The 16,756-nt window shown below is 44.1% G+C and overlaps 1 protein-coding gene across 2 annotated transcripts in view; it reads left to right on the top strand.

The window, feature by feature from the left end:
- Window positions 1–265: 265 nt before the first annotated feature.
- LOC124802940 (cuticle protein 7-like) overlaps window positions 266–16,756 on the top strand; it is a 57,428-nt gene continuing 40,937 nt past the window's right edge. The window contains exons 1-2 of one of the 2 annotated variants that reach the window (XM_047264026.1): window positions 266–303; window positions 12,964–13,078. In XM_047264026.1, the coding sequence (XP_047119982.1) occupies window positions 292–303; window positions 12,964–13,078 (127 nt within the window). In that variant the 5' untranslated portion in view covers window positions 266–291. The remainder of the gene's footprint in view (window positions 304–12,963; window positions 13,079–16,756) is intronic. The other variant, XM_047264027.1, reaches the window with a different exon arrangement.

Below are 16,756 nucleotides of genomic sequence, written 5' to 3'. Positions count from 1 at the left end.
GATCATTAAGATGAAGTCTGGACGATGTAAAGTCGTAATGCAGCGCAATGACCAACTTGGGAAAGAAGATTTGGAGGTGCGTCTGATGCCACTGCCAGAAACTGGACGGGTGGGTTTCGTCATTCCGAATATTTCTCAAGGTGAGACTGTGCTCCGGAGCGAACGCTCACAAGTCGTATGTGGCAGTGGTCAGTCTCGTGGGAGGGGCTCTAGTGGACTATATAAGGGGCCAGCGCTTCGTCTGGAGTCGTCAGTCCCTCCCATCTCGGTCAACTAAAGAGAACTCGCATCATGGCTTCTCAGGTGAGCGAGGCGCTGCGATACGAATCTCAGCGATAAGATTTCGACGCCATAATCTTTAGGATAGAAAATAGCTCATTTCACAGCAACGATAGATTGGGCACTAGGCAGGTTACATTACTTTAGTAACTTCAGTACTATCCCTTCGACTAAACATATTCTTATAAGAGAATATTATGGTGTCGAAAGACACTGTGGGATATTGAGTTAAAGGAAATTCGTACTATTCGCAGTTTTAAATCGGAGTCTTATTAGTCTTCTGGCTGGATCGATGTGGCTCACCACGAATTCCTTTCTTGTGCCAACCTCTTCATCTCAGGGTAATACTTGCACCCTACATAGTAAATTATTTGGCTAATATATTATAGTCTCTGCCTTCCCCTGTAGCTTTTACCCTCTACAGGTCTCTATAAAAACATGGAAGTTATTCCCTGAAGTCTTAACGCATGTCCTATCGTCCTGTTCCTTACTCTTGCTTGTATTTCCGTATGGTCCTTTCTGTGCCGATTCTGTGGACAGATTCCTCATTTCTTATCAGTGCACCTAGTTTTCAACATCCTTCTATAGCATCACATCTCAGCCGGTTGGATTCTCCTCTTTTCGGATTTTTCCGCGACCTTTGGTTCACTCCCATACAATGCAGTGGAACAAACCCGAGGTACAAGGGGGTATAATAGCTTCTGAAGTCTTTCTCTACACTAATTGTGGGCTGAAGCCATCACTGTTGCGAAGTGTAAAGTTCACCGTAGAAACATTCGATAGCCATTACCTCTCTGCAGTAACGCAGCTATGAAAAGCAATCAACCGTACATAACTACAGATTTTGTTTCTCCAACATCCATGCTTCAACGTAAGGATAACGTAGTCTTCTTAGCTAAATTAGGAAGTTTATAAAAAGTGCTATATTTCACCGATGAAAAATCTGGCTGAGAAGCACTTCAGATTCCCTTGTAAACCGAAGTCTTTCGTGAGCGATACCTCCAGCAAATTAGAGTTACCTACTTAAAAATGTAGATTGGATAAGTATCAAATTTTGTCTTTTTCCCCAGACATTTGGAATACATATCTCTATAGAATTATCGTCGTCACAACTTTCGTACGGAAAAGTTTACCACCTATATTTTGACGATAATGTCATTGGTGAATTTCAGCTCACGTCAGTGAAGATGGTTTATTAACCACGCATGACGCTATCTTATATTACTTGGAGTTAGATTGCTCAATACTCAAAACAATGGGCTGGTTACCGGTGACGTGGGTGGGGGTGGGAGGGTGAACAGGGTCTGCACGGAGTCGGGTGTAAGTGGTGCAGGCGGAAGGTGTCTTGTTCAGGTCTCCAGGCTATCATTTATTCTTTCAGCTGCTTGCCTGAAAGGCTTAAAGCGAACTTTGGTTTCATACCTTCAACGAGGGCACGACCAATTCATTGTATCACCCTTGGCAAGAAAGGAATGTAGAAACCATACCGGAGGCCTTCAAGTTTTCTGCTAAAGCGGTTTACTACCCCTTACAAGAAGCGGTTGTCTGGTCTCCTCCTGCGTAACTGTTACAAAGAGAAACATCAGATTAGTCAGCGGGTAAAAATTCAAAATATTTTCACATACAAGGAGTCTTAGAAATGTTGCGGCAATCTTCGAGGGGTTATAGAGGGTGTCTTGAGGAAAAAATCGAGAATAGGGGCCCGTGTTAGGAAACGTCATCCAGCGACACAACATAGCGTCGAAGTTAGAGACCCTGGCGCCGCCAATAGGCCACTGCTTTGGTAGCAGACGTGATTTTGTACGCAGACGGAACGTCTCGCAATGTTGTTTGTTATTCAGTGATCGCGACTGATTCTCACGACTGCCTGTGGAGAAGATGGAGTTAGTTGCTTGGTAAATAGACCGTGTCACTTATGAATACGGTGCTCTGTTGCCTTTGTGGGTAACTGTTCAGACAAGGACTTCTATCTGCAGTATATTCTTCTCCTGTATACCGAGAAACACTGACCTGTTACAGGATAACAAGAGAAAAATAAACCGCCGATGGAAAACCGTGGCCGTACCCTTACATTATGCTACTGAGTAAACTGTACATTACCTTTGCTGAAAGCCGGCCGGAGTGGCCGAGCGGTTCTTGGCGCTACAGTCAGGAACCGCGCGACCGCCACGGTCGCGGGTTCGAATCCTGCCTCGGGCATGGATGTGTGTGATGTCCTTAGAATAGTTAGGTTTAAGTAGTTCTAAGTTCTAGGGGACTGATGACCTCAGAAGTTAAGTCCCATAGTGCTCAGAGCCATTTGAGCCTTTTTTCAACCTTTGCTGAATTTATAGTGTGTCTGTATTGATTGTTATAGTTGTTCTTGAAATTCCAAGGCTTTCACTAGCTTAGGATTACTTCCAAGACCAAAGTTCCTATTCTAAAATTGTTGTTTTTCAACTTCTGTATCGAATCCTTTATTTTGTGCGAATCCTTTTGAAACCACCCTGCGTATAATCTGATAGTCACTGTTCAATACATGGTGGAAGTTACTTAGACCTAATATTAACCATTTGTATTCTGTTCTATTTGCGTATGAAGCAAGAGGAAAAATGACTGTATTTTTAAGTACGGATGGCGAAAAAGCAAGCTACAGTAAAGTGGAGAGTATTTGTTTCCAGTGTTAAAGTTTTCTCTCCATTTTACTTGCTTATTGAGCAAGTAAAAATAGCCATCTCTGTAGTCTCTCATTCTAACGTCCCTTTGCAAGATGTACGATGTGTCAATTGTTCCACACTATTCCTCGAAAATGTGTCCCCGAAACTCACCCAACAGATTTTCATCATATAATTTCCCCTTTAATCCACAGTTGCCTATTTACATTCCTCAAACATATGTGCGCTGGCATAAGCCGACACCGGTCGACAAAGATGAAGCAAACGTCGATTAGTAGGGGCAGGATCAAGAACGCCTATCACGAGAGAGGCCGGAGACACACTGACAAGCAACATGCCGCCAACGCCCTCTCAAAAACATGTGATTAGACCGCCGCCGCTGACTGGAACGCATCACTGGCCCACTCTTCCAGGTTGGCGTGTGTCAGTATCGTCACAAGCTACGACAGTACATAGCGACCACATTAGTGATTATTGTGGGACTGGCAGTGAGACTAAAGTTTGAAATAGCAAGATTACCGACAATTTTGGAAGAGGACTATTACTGATGAGCTTGTACCACAGAACATGGACTCTACTACAGTTAAGTAAATGTTCATGTAAATAAAGAATCGTGTTAATCCACGTGTAAATTTGTTGTGTAGAAAGACGGTATCGGCCACCCACAACAATGTCCCCTCCTTTGCCTCCTTGCGGTACAAGACTCTAGAATATGTTTCACTTTCGTATGCTCTATACCTATCTATTGATATCCCAGGAGCGCAATACGAATTTGAAATCTACTTTCATGACTAACTTACGAAATCTCCAAACATTCCCGGCAAGGGTGGCTAGGCGCTTCAGTCCGGAACCGCGCGACTTCTACGGTCGCAGGTTCAAACCCTGTCTCCGGCATGGATGTGTATGATGTCCTTGGGTTAGTTAGATTTAAGTAGTTCTAAGTTCTAGGGGACTGATGACCACAGATGTTAAGTCCTATAGTGCTCAGAGTCATTTTGATCTCCAAATATTGGAGCAATACTGTACAATTGTTGTACTAGCGTCTTTAAGCAATTTCCATGCACCGTAATTTCCCAGTACCCTTCCCAGAAATTGAAGGTTCTATTCTAGTAGATTAGGTGGGAATTTAATGAGATGGGGCCTGAAGGACCAGAGGTTGTACAGAGTTTCAGGGAGAGCGTAAGGGAACAATTGACAAGAATGGGGGAAAGAAATACAGTAGAAGATGAATGGGTAGCTTTGAGGGATGAAGTAGTGAAGGCAGCAGAGGATCTAGTAGGTAAAAAGACGGGGGCTAGTAGAAATCCTTGGGTAACAGAAGAAATATTGAATTTAATTAATGAAAGGAGAAAATATAAAAATGCAATAAATGAAGCAGACAAAAAGGAATACAAACGTCTCAAAAATGAGATCGACAGGAAGTGCGAAATGGCTAAGCAGGTATGGCTAGAGGACAAATGTAAGGATGTTGAGGCTTATCTCACTAGGGGTAAGATAGATACTGCCTACAGGAAAATTAAAGAGACCTTTGGATGAAAGAGAACCACTTGCATGAATATCAAGAGCTCAGATGGAAACCCAGTTCTCAGCAAAGAAGGGAAAGCAGAAAGGTGGAAGGAGTATATAGAGGGTCTATGCAAGGGCTATGTATTTGAGGGCAATGTTATAGAAATGGAAGACGATGTAGATGAAGATGAAATGGGATACATGATACTGCGAGAAGAGTTTGAGAGAGCACTGAAAGACCTAAGTCGAAACAAGGACCCGGGAGTAGACAACATTCCATTAGAAATATTGACAGCCTTGGGAGAGCCAGTCCTGACAAAACTCTACCATCTGGTGAGTAAAATGTATGAGACAGGCGAAATACCCTCAGACTTCAAGAAGAATATAATAATTCCAATCCCAAAGAAAGCAGGTGTTGACAGATGTGAAAATTACCGAACTATCAGTTTAATAAGTCACGGCTGCAAAATACTAACGCGAATTCTTTACAGACGAGTGGAAAAAGTGGTAGAAGCCGACCTCGGGGAAGATCAGTTTGGATTCCGTGAAAATGTTGGAACACATGAGGCAATACTGACCCTACGGCTTGCTTATTTTAGAAACTAGATTAAGAAAAGGCAAACCTACATTTCTAGCATTTGTAGACTTAGAGAAAGCTTTTGACAATGTTGACTGGAATACTCTCTTTCAAATTCTGAAGGTGGCAGGGGTAAAATACAGGGAGCGAAAGGCTATTTACAATTTGTACAGAAATCAGATGGCAGTTATAAGAGTCGAGGGACATGAAAGGGAAGCAGTAGTTGGGAAGGGAGTGTAGTCTCTCCTCGATGTTATTCAATCTGTATATTGATCAAGCAGTGAAGGAAACAAAAGAAAAATTCGGAGTAGGTATTAAAATCCATGGAGAAGAAATAAAAACTTTGAGGTTCGCCGATTACATTGTAATTCTGTCAGAGACAGTAAAGGACTTGGAAGAGCAGTTGAACGGAATGGACAGTGTCTTGAAAGGAGGGTATAAGATGAACATCAACAAAAGCAAAACGAGGCTAATGGAATATAGTCGAATTATGTCGGGTGATGCTGAGGGAATTACATTAGGAAATGAGACACTTAAAGTAGTAAAGGAGTTTTGTTAGTTGGGGAGCAAAATAACTGATGATGGTCGAAGTAAAGAGGATATGAAATGTAGACGGGCAATAGCAAGGAAAGCGTTTCTGAAGAAGAGAAATTTGTTAACATCGAGTTTAGATTTAAACGTCAGGAAGTCGTTTCTGAAAGTGTTTGTATGGAGTGTAGCCATGCATGGGAGTGAAACGTGGACGATAAATAGCTTAGACAAGAAGAGAATAGAAGCTTTCGAAATGTGGTGCTATAGAAGAATGCTGAAGATTAGATGGGTAGATCACATAACTAATGAGGAGGTACTGAATAGGATTGGGGAAAAGAGGAGTTTGTGGCACAACGTGACTAGAAGAAGGGATCAATTGGTAGGACATGTTGTGAGGCATCAAGGGATCACGAATTTTGTATAGGAGGGCAGCGTAGAGAGTAAAAATCGTAGAGGGAGACCAAGAGATGAATACACTAAGCAAATTGAGAGGGATGTAGGCTGCAGTACTGGGAGATGAAGAAGCTTGCACAAGATAAAGTAGCGTGGACAGATGCATCAAACCAGTCTCAGGACTGAAGACCACAACAACAACATTCTAATAGAAATTCCACGTTGTATTCCTTCCTAGTATTTTTCCCAAATACGGACTAGAATAGTTTAGTACTAATACATTCTCTCTTCTCGTATATAGTGTAAGTTTTTGCATAAACGTAGCCGTTTCCAAGTATTATGTATTACCTCATATGTGGACAAGTGCAGGCGATACTCCCATTTCGAATCAAGATATCAGGGAAGTAGCGATTTTTCTCTGTGCTTGGGGTTGTACTGGTCAAGATAATTCTACTTTTATCAGACATAATCCTTCATTTGAGGAAGAAATTTCTGATAATTTCGTTCGAAACGCAGCACTGTATAGTCGTGAATCATGAATAGGAGGACAAAAGGGACAAACAGAATCGAAGCATTTGAGATGTGATGCTACAGACGAATGTTGAAAATTAGATAAGGAATGACGAGGTTCTCCGTAGAATCGATGATGAGGAAAGGAATGTATGGAAAACACTGGAAAGAAGAAGGGACAGAATGATAGTGTTGTGGTTGGCAGGAGAGCCAACACCATGTTACTAGAGGAGGCCGAGAGGCACGCGTTTTAGCTCAGGCAGGCTGGCGTGAGGTCCGGAACAGGACAAGGAAATTAGAATTTAGAAAAACGGACGTAGCTGGTGGAATACTTAACTTTAATCCATTAATGGTGAACGTCGCTCTTGACGGTGCATGATTCACAATATCAATAGTAACTGATAATGGCGCCTTGCTAGGTCGTAGCAAATGACGTAGCTGAAGGCTATGCTAAACTATCGTCTCGGCAAATGAGAACGTAAGTAGGCAGTGAACCATCGCTAGCAAAGTCGGTTGTACAACTGGGGCGAGTGCTAGGAAGTCTCTCTAGACCTGCCGTGTGGCGGCGCTCGGTCTGTAGTCACTGATAGTGGCGACACGCGGGTCCGACGTATACTAACGGACCGCGGCCGATTTAAAGGCTACCACCTAGCAAGTGTGGTGTCTGGCGGTGACACCACATTCCTCCCCCGCAAATCGGCGTACGGTTGTGGCATAAGGCTTCCGCCCGCCGTGAGAAGGACCCCATGTTGACGTATGCGACGAGGTGGGGAGCCTAACAACAGGCGAGGCTGTGCCACCCGCACCCTGCCATTCGGACCGCGGGGAGCGGGGAGCGCCCGTAGAGAGACAGGAGGGGCAGAAGGGTCGACCTCCATCGGGCCGGGGGCACCCGACGGACGAAGACGACACATGGTCCGGAGCGGGCAAGAGTTCCATGTCGGAGGACAACTGGTCACGGGAAGCGATCGGCGGCGCGTGACCCAGGGAGGTACCCGGTGGTTGCAGCGACGCGACCACTGCGGGCATCGCCGGCGGGAGAACAGGCGGCGGCGGCGGCGCGTCGCCATGGGGCAAAATGGAAGGCAGCGTCGGTAACACCTGGGGCTGAGGCGAGCCAGTAGATGGGTCCCCAGGGCGCTGACCGGACGGCACCGTCGCTGAAAGCAGACGGCGAGCGGCAGATCCTGTGCGACGACAGAGGCGCAGCTGATTGAGATGCCGGCGCATCTCACCAGAGGCCCCCAAAACCAGATACATAGCGCGGCCGAGGCAGCGAAGAATGCGCCCTTCGAGCCAACGCCGTGAACCTCGATAGTGGCAGTAGTAGACAACGTCGCCTGGAGCAAAAGCAGGTGTCTGCCGCTGCCCAGGAACCTGATGCGGCGGATGTACCAAAGACATCAAGGTTCGATGATGACGACCGTGGAGCAACTCAGCCGGCGAGCGACCATCTCGGTGCTGAGAGTGATACGAGGACAAAAAGAGCAATAACGCGTCATCCTGAGAATGCGACTCTTTCAACTTCAACATCTGTGACCAATCGTTCAGCAGCATCGGTTGACTGTGGCGAAAACAGCACGGATGTCAGATGTTGAATACCATTGGCCTTGCAGAATGACTGAAATTCTGCGGGCATGAATTGTGGGCCATTGTGGGAAACAATAGTCTTTGGAAGACCTTCAATGCAAAAGATAGCAGATAACGCTTGGATGGTGGCAGATGACGTCGTGGAAGACATCCGGACAACAAAAGTAAAATTATGGAATGAATCTACCACAACCAATCATCGAGCATTCCAGACTGGACCAGCAAAATCGATGTGTAGGCGTTGCCAAGGGGAAGTGGCTTTTGGCCATGCAAAGAATTTCCGCGGTGGTGCTGATTGTTGTTCAGCACACATCATGCAAGAAGAGCACATATTCGTAATCGCGGCATCGATTCCAAACCAAGTACAGTGCTGACGAGCAAGTTGTTTCGTTCTCACTATACCCCAATATCCTTGGTGGAGAAGCTGTAAGACTGAGGACAGTAACGAATGTGATACCACGACCCTGGACTGATCATTATCAGAACGCAACAACAAAACACCACGTCGTACAAAAAGTATCTCCTGGTGAGCAAAAAATCGGCGAACCAACGGATCCCCGATCCGTGACTTTGACAAGGGCCATTGCGTAGCAACAAAACGCAGAACGGTAGCAAGGGCAGAGTCGGCAGCTGTGGCTGTAGCTACACGACGAAAATCAATCGGAAACGATACGACCACGTCATCGGTTTCCGAATCAATGAACATGCAAGCAACTTCGAAGGAATCGAATGGTCTATCCTCAGTAACAGGCAAACGGGACAACGCATTGGCGTTTCCGTGCTTAGCACTGGACCGATACAAGATATCGTAGCGGTACTGCGAGAGGAAAATAGACCAGCGAATGAATTTCTGCGCTGTACGTGGAGGTACAGGCTTGTTCGGATGAAAAAGCGATGTCAAAGGTTTGTGGTCTGTGATGATGGTAAAGTGACGACCATACAAGAAATCATGAAACTTTGTAACACCAAATACGAGAGCCAATGCTTCTTTCTCGATCTGTGAATAATTTCTTTGTGCAGACGAGAGCAATTTGGACGCAAAGGCAATAGGGCGATCGTGCGATCCATCTTTGTGCGCAAGCACAGCACCGATTCCGAAATCCGATGCATCCACCATCAACAAAAGGGTCTTCTGGGGATCGAATGGCGTAAGGCAAGTATTGGAAAGCAACGCCGATTTCAACTGGCGAAAGGCGCGTTCGCATTTCGTCGTCCAGACGAACGGAACACCTTTACAGCGTAAGCGATGAAGCGAAGCTGAAATGGAAGAGGCATGTGGCACATATCTGTTATAGTAATTTATTTTTCCCAGCACACTCTGTAGCATGAAGGTGCGTGGGACTGGGATGTATGCCTTGGGCATTGAGTACATGTCCCAGGTATGGCAAATCACGAGCAAAAAACACACATTTGTCCTTCCGCAAGCGAAGACCATTTTGTCGCAAGACCGGAAATAATGTTCTGAGATTGGCCAAATGTTCTTCTTCCATCTTTCCGGAGATCACAATATCGTCCAGATAATTTGCTGCAGTAGGGACCGACGCACAAACAGTTTGTAGATATTGCTGAAACAATGCAGGGGCGGATGCACACGCGAATGGCAGTCCTTTGAATCGATACAACCTAAGATGCGTGTTAACCACCAAAACGCGCTGGGATTCTTCTTCCACCGGTATTTGCAAGTACGCATCTGCGAGGTCCAAAAATATTTACCCGGGCACAGTTTGTCAAAAAGATTTTCCGGGCGGGGTAAGGGAAAAGTTGCAATCACTAGTTGTGGATTCACTGTTGCCTTGAGTCCACACAAAGTCTCAATTTTCCCGAAGGTTTTGGCAAAGTTACTAAGGGTGATGCCCAGAGAGAAGCCTGAACACGTTCAATTACACCTTGTGATTCCAAATCGTGTAATGTTTTTGCGACCTCATCACGCAATGCGTGGGGAACATTGCGCGCTCTGAAAAATTTCAGTTGCGCGTTTACTTTCAGTTCCAAAAGTGCTTTATAGTTCTTAGCGCAACTGAGGCCCGGTGCAAAAATGTCCGCAAATTCTTCACATAGACGAGAAACACTGTCTGAAGGCACAGTCTGGTCACTGATAGGACCTGATTTACTGTAGACAAGTTAAACAACTGAAATAAATCGAAACCAAACAAGTTGACTGCAGAAGAAGAACGAAGGACGTAAAATGACACTAGTTTTGTTTGTCCTTTGTATGTTGCAAGAAGGCTGCACTGCCCTAACTCAGGGATATCTTGACCTGAATAACTAGTTAACATTTGCGTCACGCAACGGAGGTGTGCCCAGCTGTTTGTACGTGTACGTCAGCTGTTTACTGCTCCGTGCAGCTCGCCCGGCGGGCCGGTTAACCTGACACACGGCTCGTGAAGTTTCAAATGATTCCTGAGCAAAGTCAAGTGTGTCCTGCCGATCCAATATGTCCATCACTTGTTGAAGGGAGAGCTTGACTAGTTTCAAAATCTGTTCCCTTATACGAACATCAGAAACGTTCTGTGCAATTGCATCACGTACCATAGTATCTGAATAAGGGAGTCCACATTGACACTAAAAAGCACAATCCCTAGTAAGGCCTTGCAAGGTTGCAACCCACTCCCGATTAGTCTGGCCTGCCGTACGTTTTGTACGAAAGAAGGTATACCTTTTCGCAACTACATTGACTGATTCTTTGGCTACCACCTAGCAAGTGTGGTGTCTGGCGGTGACACCACAGATAGGACATGTGTCAAGGTATCACGGAATAACCTCCTTGGTGTTACAGGGCGCTGTAGAGGATAAAAGCTGTAGAGGAAGACAGAGGCTGAAATACATTCAGCAAGTATATGAGGACGCAGGACTTAGGTTGCAAGTGGTACACTGCATGAAACGGTTTCCACAGGAGAGGCTGTGCCGCATCAAACCACTCAAAAGACTGATGACTAAGAGAAAAGTTTGTCTTCGATACTGCAATTACCTTATCATAGATTAAATCATTCTGCATTGGAACGAATGTTCAGGTTATGTGGCACAGCATCTGGTCGAAAGTTCTGTAGAGCTCGCTTATTAGGCTCGCTTATTAGCTAACAGAGCATGTATTGTAGCGCTTACAATTTAGTACAGATACTTTTCTAATGAGATCGAATTCCAATCTTTAATTAGAATTCAGTGCGTTGATGACATACAAAAATTTGAAATTGTCTGCCGGACAGGGTGTCTAATTTTGCCTTTCGCTGTGTGTTCTAAACCCCAAGACCAGAAGCCGTCGTAACTTAGCACAGGACTAATACGCAACTGTCAATCATAGAGAAATGCCTCCTAACTTTTTACTTTTATTTTCCAGAAAAATAGGCACCATATACATACGGTAACAGCTACAGCATTCTACATTGCTTTGTAAGATTTCAATATCATCACGAACTTTGTCCACAGTTTTGTTGCGCCATGTACACCTCTGCAGTAAACGTTATGGCCCCGCTTCCTCAGCCAGTGGCACACAGAATATTTCAAGGTCGCTGCATCTTAAAATTAATGCACCCGATGACCTCTTCTGAGTAGACTGAAAAGATGGAAGTCTGATATTGTAATGGCAGATGTTGTGGTCGACACGTTAGATGTTTTGTGAAGTTTCTGCAGTAGCTGGCTGGTTGCTCCTCGGCGCATTAGCCAGTTGTGCCTGCCCTTCAGATTCTCTACAGCGATGACCCCATCGTTTAATGCTGCTGACGTCCACTGTAGCATCTCCACATATATTTCGAGCCTTTTATGAAAACGAAAGGGTCTCTCACCTAATTCGGGGAGGAATTCAATTACAGAAGGCTGTGTTTAATGTACCTCGGTATCGGTCAGTTTCTAGTTATCAGTTGATGTTGGACTCTTGCTGCTGGAATGGGCTGTAGAAGAACGTTTTCGGAATAGCCCCGAATTTGTTATTACTGTATTACAAAGTTAACGAAGGATGAAAAGAAATGGGCTGCATTACTTTCTGACTTGCCCTTGTACATACGTTCCGAACACTCCAGCCCTCTCCCACTGTAACTTAGCCAGGTAGGCGTGCTTGGACAGCGCAATACTTTGGACTGTGTCGGCCAGTTGGAAGTATCTAGGTTAGATAATTCCTGTTCACTGTAAGTTTGAGACTGCCAAATAGAATAGATGTAAAATAGACTCTGTCAAAGGCATTATGCTTATGTCTCGCGTAACTGCTTGAGCTGCTTAGGGTCCTCATTCCTCGCCACATCGATTATACCTCATGAAGAAGCGCCAGGAAACCCCTGTAGCAAGCTGATTCTCTATGACGGTCTGTGGAGTATGTTAGGGTAGTGAAATTCGTTCCGCAGTGTTCACGAAAGCTCGCACATAGACTCCCGTCTGGCGAACTATTTTGACCTGTCACAAGTGAACAAATTTCTCCAAGTTACCAACGAAACTCTTGAGTTTGCAGCGAAGAGATTATTTCCGCGGATGAATAACAGTATGTGGACACTCGGCAGTAATGAAGATTTGTAGCAGAATAAAAAAATGTTGCTGAATAGGGGCATGCCTAACATCTTACTGCCGACTGCCTAACATCACATTGCCGACTGCCAACAAGCATGTCTCTCCCGTTACCCAAAAACTACAGACGCTCGAGTACGCACCTTGCTGGATAATGGCACTGAAGGACAGAGAGTAGTCTAGTCAGAACATTTCACTTGTTTCCTGAGTGTGTCTCGCTTTGTTCAACAGTGCGTGCGATGTAATAAAACAGCTAATCTCTCGTCTACTTTATTCTCTGTTAAAGACTGTAGCGAACTGACACTGTAAACGCCGCAGAAAGCGCGTGTGCCGTACATGAAATACCAAATATAAATTGTAGTGAAGATTGGGGGTCAGTTTGAGAGCTCTACGTTTGCATTGTTCACATAGTGACTGAAGCTGTGTTTCCCACAGGCGGTGCTGCTGTGCGTGTGTGTGGCGGTGGGCGTGGCCAGCGCGGGCTTCCTCGGCTCCCCGGCCGTCTCCTACTCGGCGGCTCCCGCTGTCCACTCGGCCCCGGCGCTTCCAGGTAAGGCAGCAGCATTCGCCTGCAAGCTGACACCACTGATAACTACTCTTCTTCACAAGCCCTACAACAAAGTTAACTTTGTCAATAATTTATTGAGGCTCGCATTTGAGCTGCATATAACGTTTTTATTATAATAATATTATGATAATAACATAACACAATTCCTTTTTTACATCAGATCAGTGCAGCAAATGTTATTTGACTGTATTACGATTGTCTTGGTACATTCAAAATCAGATAGGCATCTTTAGTTGTTTACACATAAAATTTTTATGTATAAACAACTAAAGATGCCCATTGAATGCCGGATGTACCAAGACTATAGTAACACAGTCAAATATGAATTGTTACATTGATCTGATGTGAAAAGAAATATATTATCTACAGCGAAACATCACAAACGGAGGTAATTCTTTGATAATGAACTAAAATTGTCGAAAGAGGACACTAATAAAAAGTAGAATCCGCAACGCTGACGGGAATTTTAATTAATGAATTATAAATATATTCAGTTACTGACCCTGATTTCAAAATAATGTTGCCATTGCGAAAAGTTTACTTTTGTTTCTTCTTCTCCTTTCTTTTTTCTTCGATTTTGGTCATCTGTGCCTTTTTTATGATTTGTAGCCCTTACACTGTTTCTTTATTAATTCACTGTGTTCTTTCCTTCTTTCATCTGTCTACTCAGTGATGTTTTTTTCTCGCCCAAACCCCCGAACTTTCTAGTCTTGTTTATAAAAGCTGCCCTCTCTAGAATTTCTGCTTTTGTAATTGCTGCTAAGTCCTGTTCCATTTACCTGGACCAATTGATTTGCGTTTTGGGATTTTTGTCGAAATGGCCAAATAGTGTTTTTTAGTCAGTCTTCCCGAGTTCCCTTGAACCAAGTGACCATAAAAAGTAATTCTCCTTTCCCTGAGAATGATAGAATTTTCAGGTTTTAGAGTGGATTTTCTCATTACTTCTTCTCATCCAAGTACTCATTCTTCTCTTGGACTTCCTTCCCTTTTTCTCCACCTCCATTTCTTCTCCCTTTTTGCTGAGGAGCACACATTCCGCTTTATAAACACACTTCAGTTTTATGAAACTGGTGTAGTATTGTACATTTGTTCTTAGCGAGAGTGATTTTTGTTGTAAATATGCTTCGTTAACTGGTAAGCTATTTGTATTTTCTGGGCTCTGTTTTTCTTTACTTCTTTATCTTGATCGTTTCCCTGTATTATTTCTTGTGAGCACTCACATTTATTCATTCTGTTGGTAGTAAAGTATCATGTGCTACTGGAGTATGTTGAGTGTTCGTTATAAATTCTGTGTTCTCGAAAGAAAAACGCGTAAACCGCCTTTCCCGTTCCCATTTCCAACAGACTGATTTACTCAGTTGCTGTAGCGATCTTTTCACATCAAGAGAGGTTACAATGGCTTTATGACAACCTTCTTCAGCGAGTCAGTACTTGTATCCAGACCTCTATACACCTAATACGACCTTGAACAATTGTAATTGATTTTCAAAGGAAATTTTAAAGGATTTTTTAAGATGGTTTTAGAGATTTTTTGGAATGTTAGGTAGTTACATGTTCTGTAGTTGCATATTCCATAGATCATTTGAAGAGTTCTTTTATCGGAATGATCTGGAATGAGACAGTTTACAGGAGATATTTTACATTTTTGGACAAATGATCAAGTTGTCAAGTTGTGATAGATTATTTATCACAAATTTCATTAGCGTATATATATATATATATATATATATATATATATATATATATATATATATATATATATATATATATATATAGAGTGATGGTTCAGTTAAAATACCTAGCTCTTGAAGAAGTACTTACACGAAGACCACATACTATTCTTATTGCTCGCTTTTGTGCAATCTATGCTACCTTTCTAAGTGATGAGTTACTCAAGAAAATTATACCGCACAACATTAATGAATGGAAATATGCAAAAAATGGCAGGAGGTCGATAAGTTCGTTTGCAAGATTAGCAATTATACGAAGAGCAAAAGTAGCTGAACTCAATTATTTAAGAAGCTCAGTAACACGGTTCTCAAACAATTAATTTCCTTACAGTTACCCTATAGTTCCATTTCTTTTCCTCATCCCTTTCCGACTGCATCAATCCTTTTGTCAGTCGGTGCACAAAGGGCTCATTTATAGCGAAGTACATCACAGGCTCAGCTTCCTTCCCTCCTTGTAATAGTTACTTTTATGGTCCACTGATGTGTTCTGGAGGGCTGGTCAACAGGCACTGAGGCAGCGACAATAACGGTAGTCGATCACCGGCAAGCGCAGTAACTAGCGTCGAATAACCGCCGTTGTTGCCGACAGGAGCGCTGGCGGCGAGGGCTGACGCGGACTACGACCCGAACCCGCAGTACAGCTTCAGCTACAGTGTGAGCGACGCGCTGACGGGCGACGCCAAGCAGCAGCAGGAGAGCCGCAGCGGCGACGCCGTGCAGGGCAGCTACAGCGTCGTCGAGCCGGACGGCGCCGTCCGCACCGTGCAGTACTCGGCCGCGCCCGACGCCGGCTTCAACGCCGTCGTCTCCCGCTCCGGCGGCGCACCACCGCCTCCCGCGCCCGCCAGGGTCGCCGCACCCGCGCCCCTGCCCGGTCAGTACCACTCCGGTGTAGCCGTAGTAGCTGAGATGTAAAGTCACCTAATCCACATCTTCAAGAATATCAACCACTGACCTTGATATCTTCTGGGTTGTTGGGTCGCTTCATATTTCTTCTTAACGATCGACATTTCGAACCCTCTGCTGTGATCCCCTTCAGGGATCCCATGTTGTGTCTAATGTAGATTGAGCTCTCAGCTGACAATGGCCACGAAAGGCTGCAGACTTACATAGCATCAAACCAGCTTTTTGACCAGATTAAAGAGTTCCTAGAACATAAAAAAACATTGCTTGTCAATCTCAATGGAGAGAAATTTTCATACGTAATATGGACCTCGGACATACCCCAACAGAGTGTTGTAGGACCATTACTGTTCAGTACAGGGTTCTCAGAAACAGTCTGTAAAGCTTAAAAGGGTATTTCATGGTAGGCTGTGCTGAGAAATAATTGGTAAGAAAAAAGTTCGATACCACGCACCGTTTTCAAACTAATTAACATTGAAATTAGCCAATCAGGTCACTCAGCGAGCAAATTCAAACAGTCCGCCAGATTGGGTGTCCTCAAATGTGTTCTCCCTTTGGTTTCCTAAAATCAAACAAGAGAGCGATTCAAAAATTGGACATGTGACGGTAGCAAGGCTCCAACTCAAGTCAAAGGCTCTTCAGTGTCGCGTGCTATCATCTGCGCTATGAGAGCGCCTGACATTAATTATATCTGGCGGACCTATTGAATTTGAACTCACAATTGCCATATTGGCCAGATTAAATGCTAATTAACTCGGTGCAACGTAGCGAGTGTTACTCTAAACAATAATTTCTCTGTGCAACGTACCCTGCAACAGCCTTACAGGCTCTCTAGAACGTTTCCGGACACCATGTGTACCTTCAGATCGAATGCCTTCAAACATGTTTAAGACAAGGTAATTCTTCTTTTACTCAGAGGAATTGTGTGAAAGTCTTCATAAAACTATGAATAGTCTTTTTCTTAGCAATATTAACGACAGAGAAATTAATATGACTGGTTGAATACAACTGAGAATATTTAGATGCT

Source organism: Schistocerca piceifrons, chromosome 6 (genome assembly GCF_021461385.2).
Source record: "Schistocerca piceifrons isolate TAMUIC-IGC-003096 chromosome 6, iqSchPice1.1, whole genome shotgun sequence".
NCBI classification, from domain to species: domain Eukaryota; kingdom Metazoa; phylum Arthropoda; class Insecta; order Orthoptera; family Acrididae; genus Schistocerca; species Schistocerca piceifrons.
This window is presented reverse-complemented; position numbering and strand designations above follow the sequence as displayed.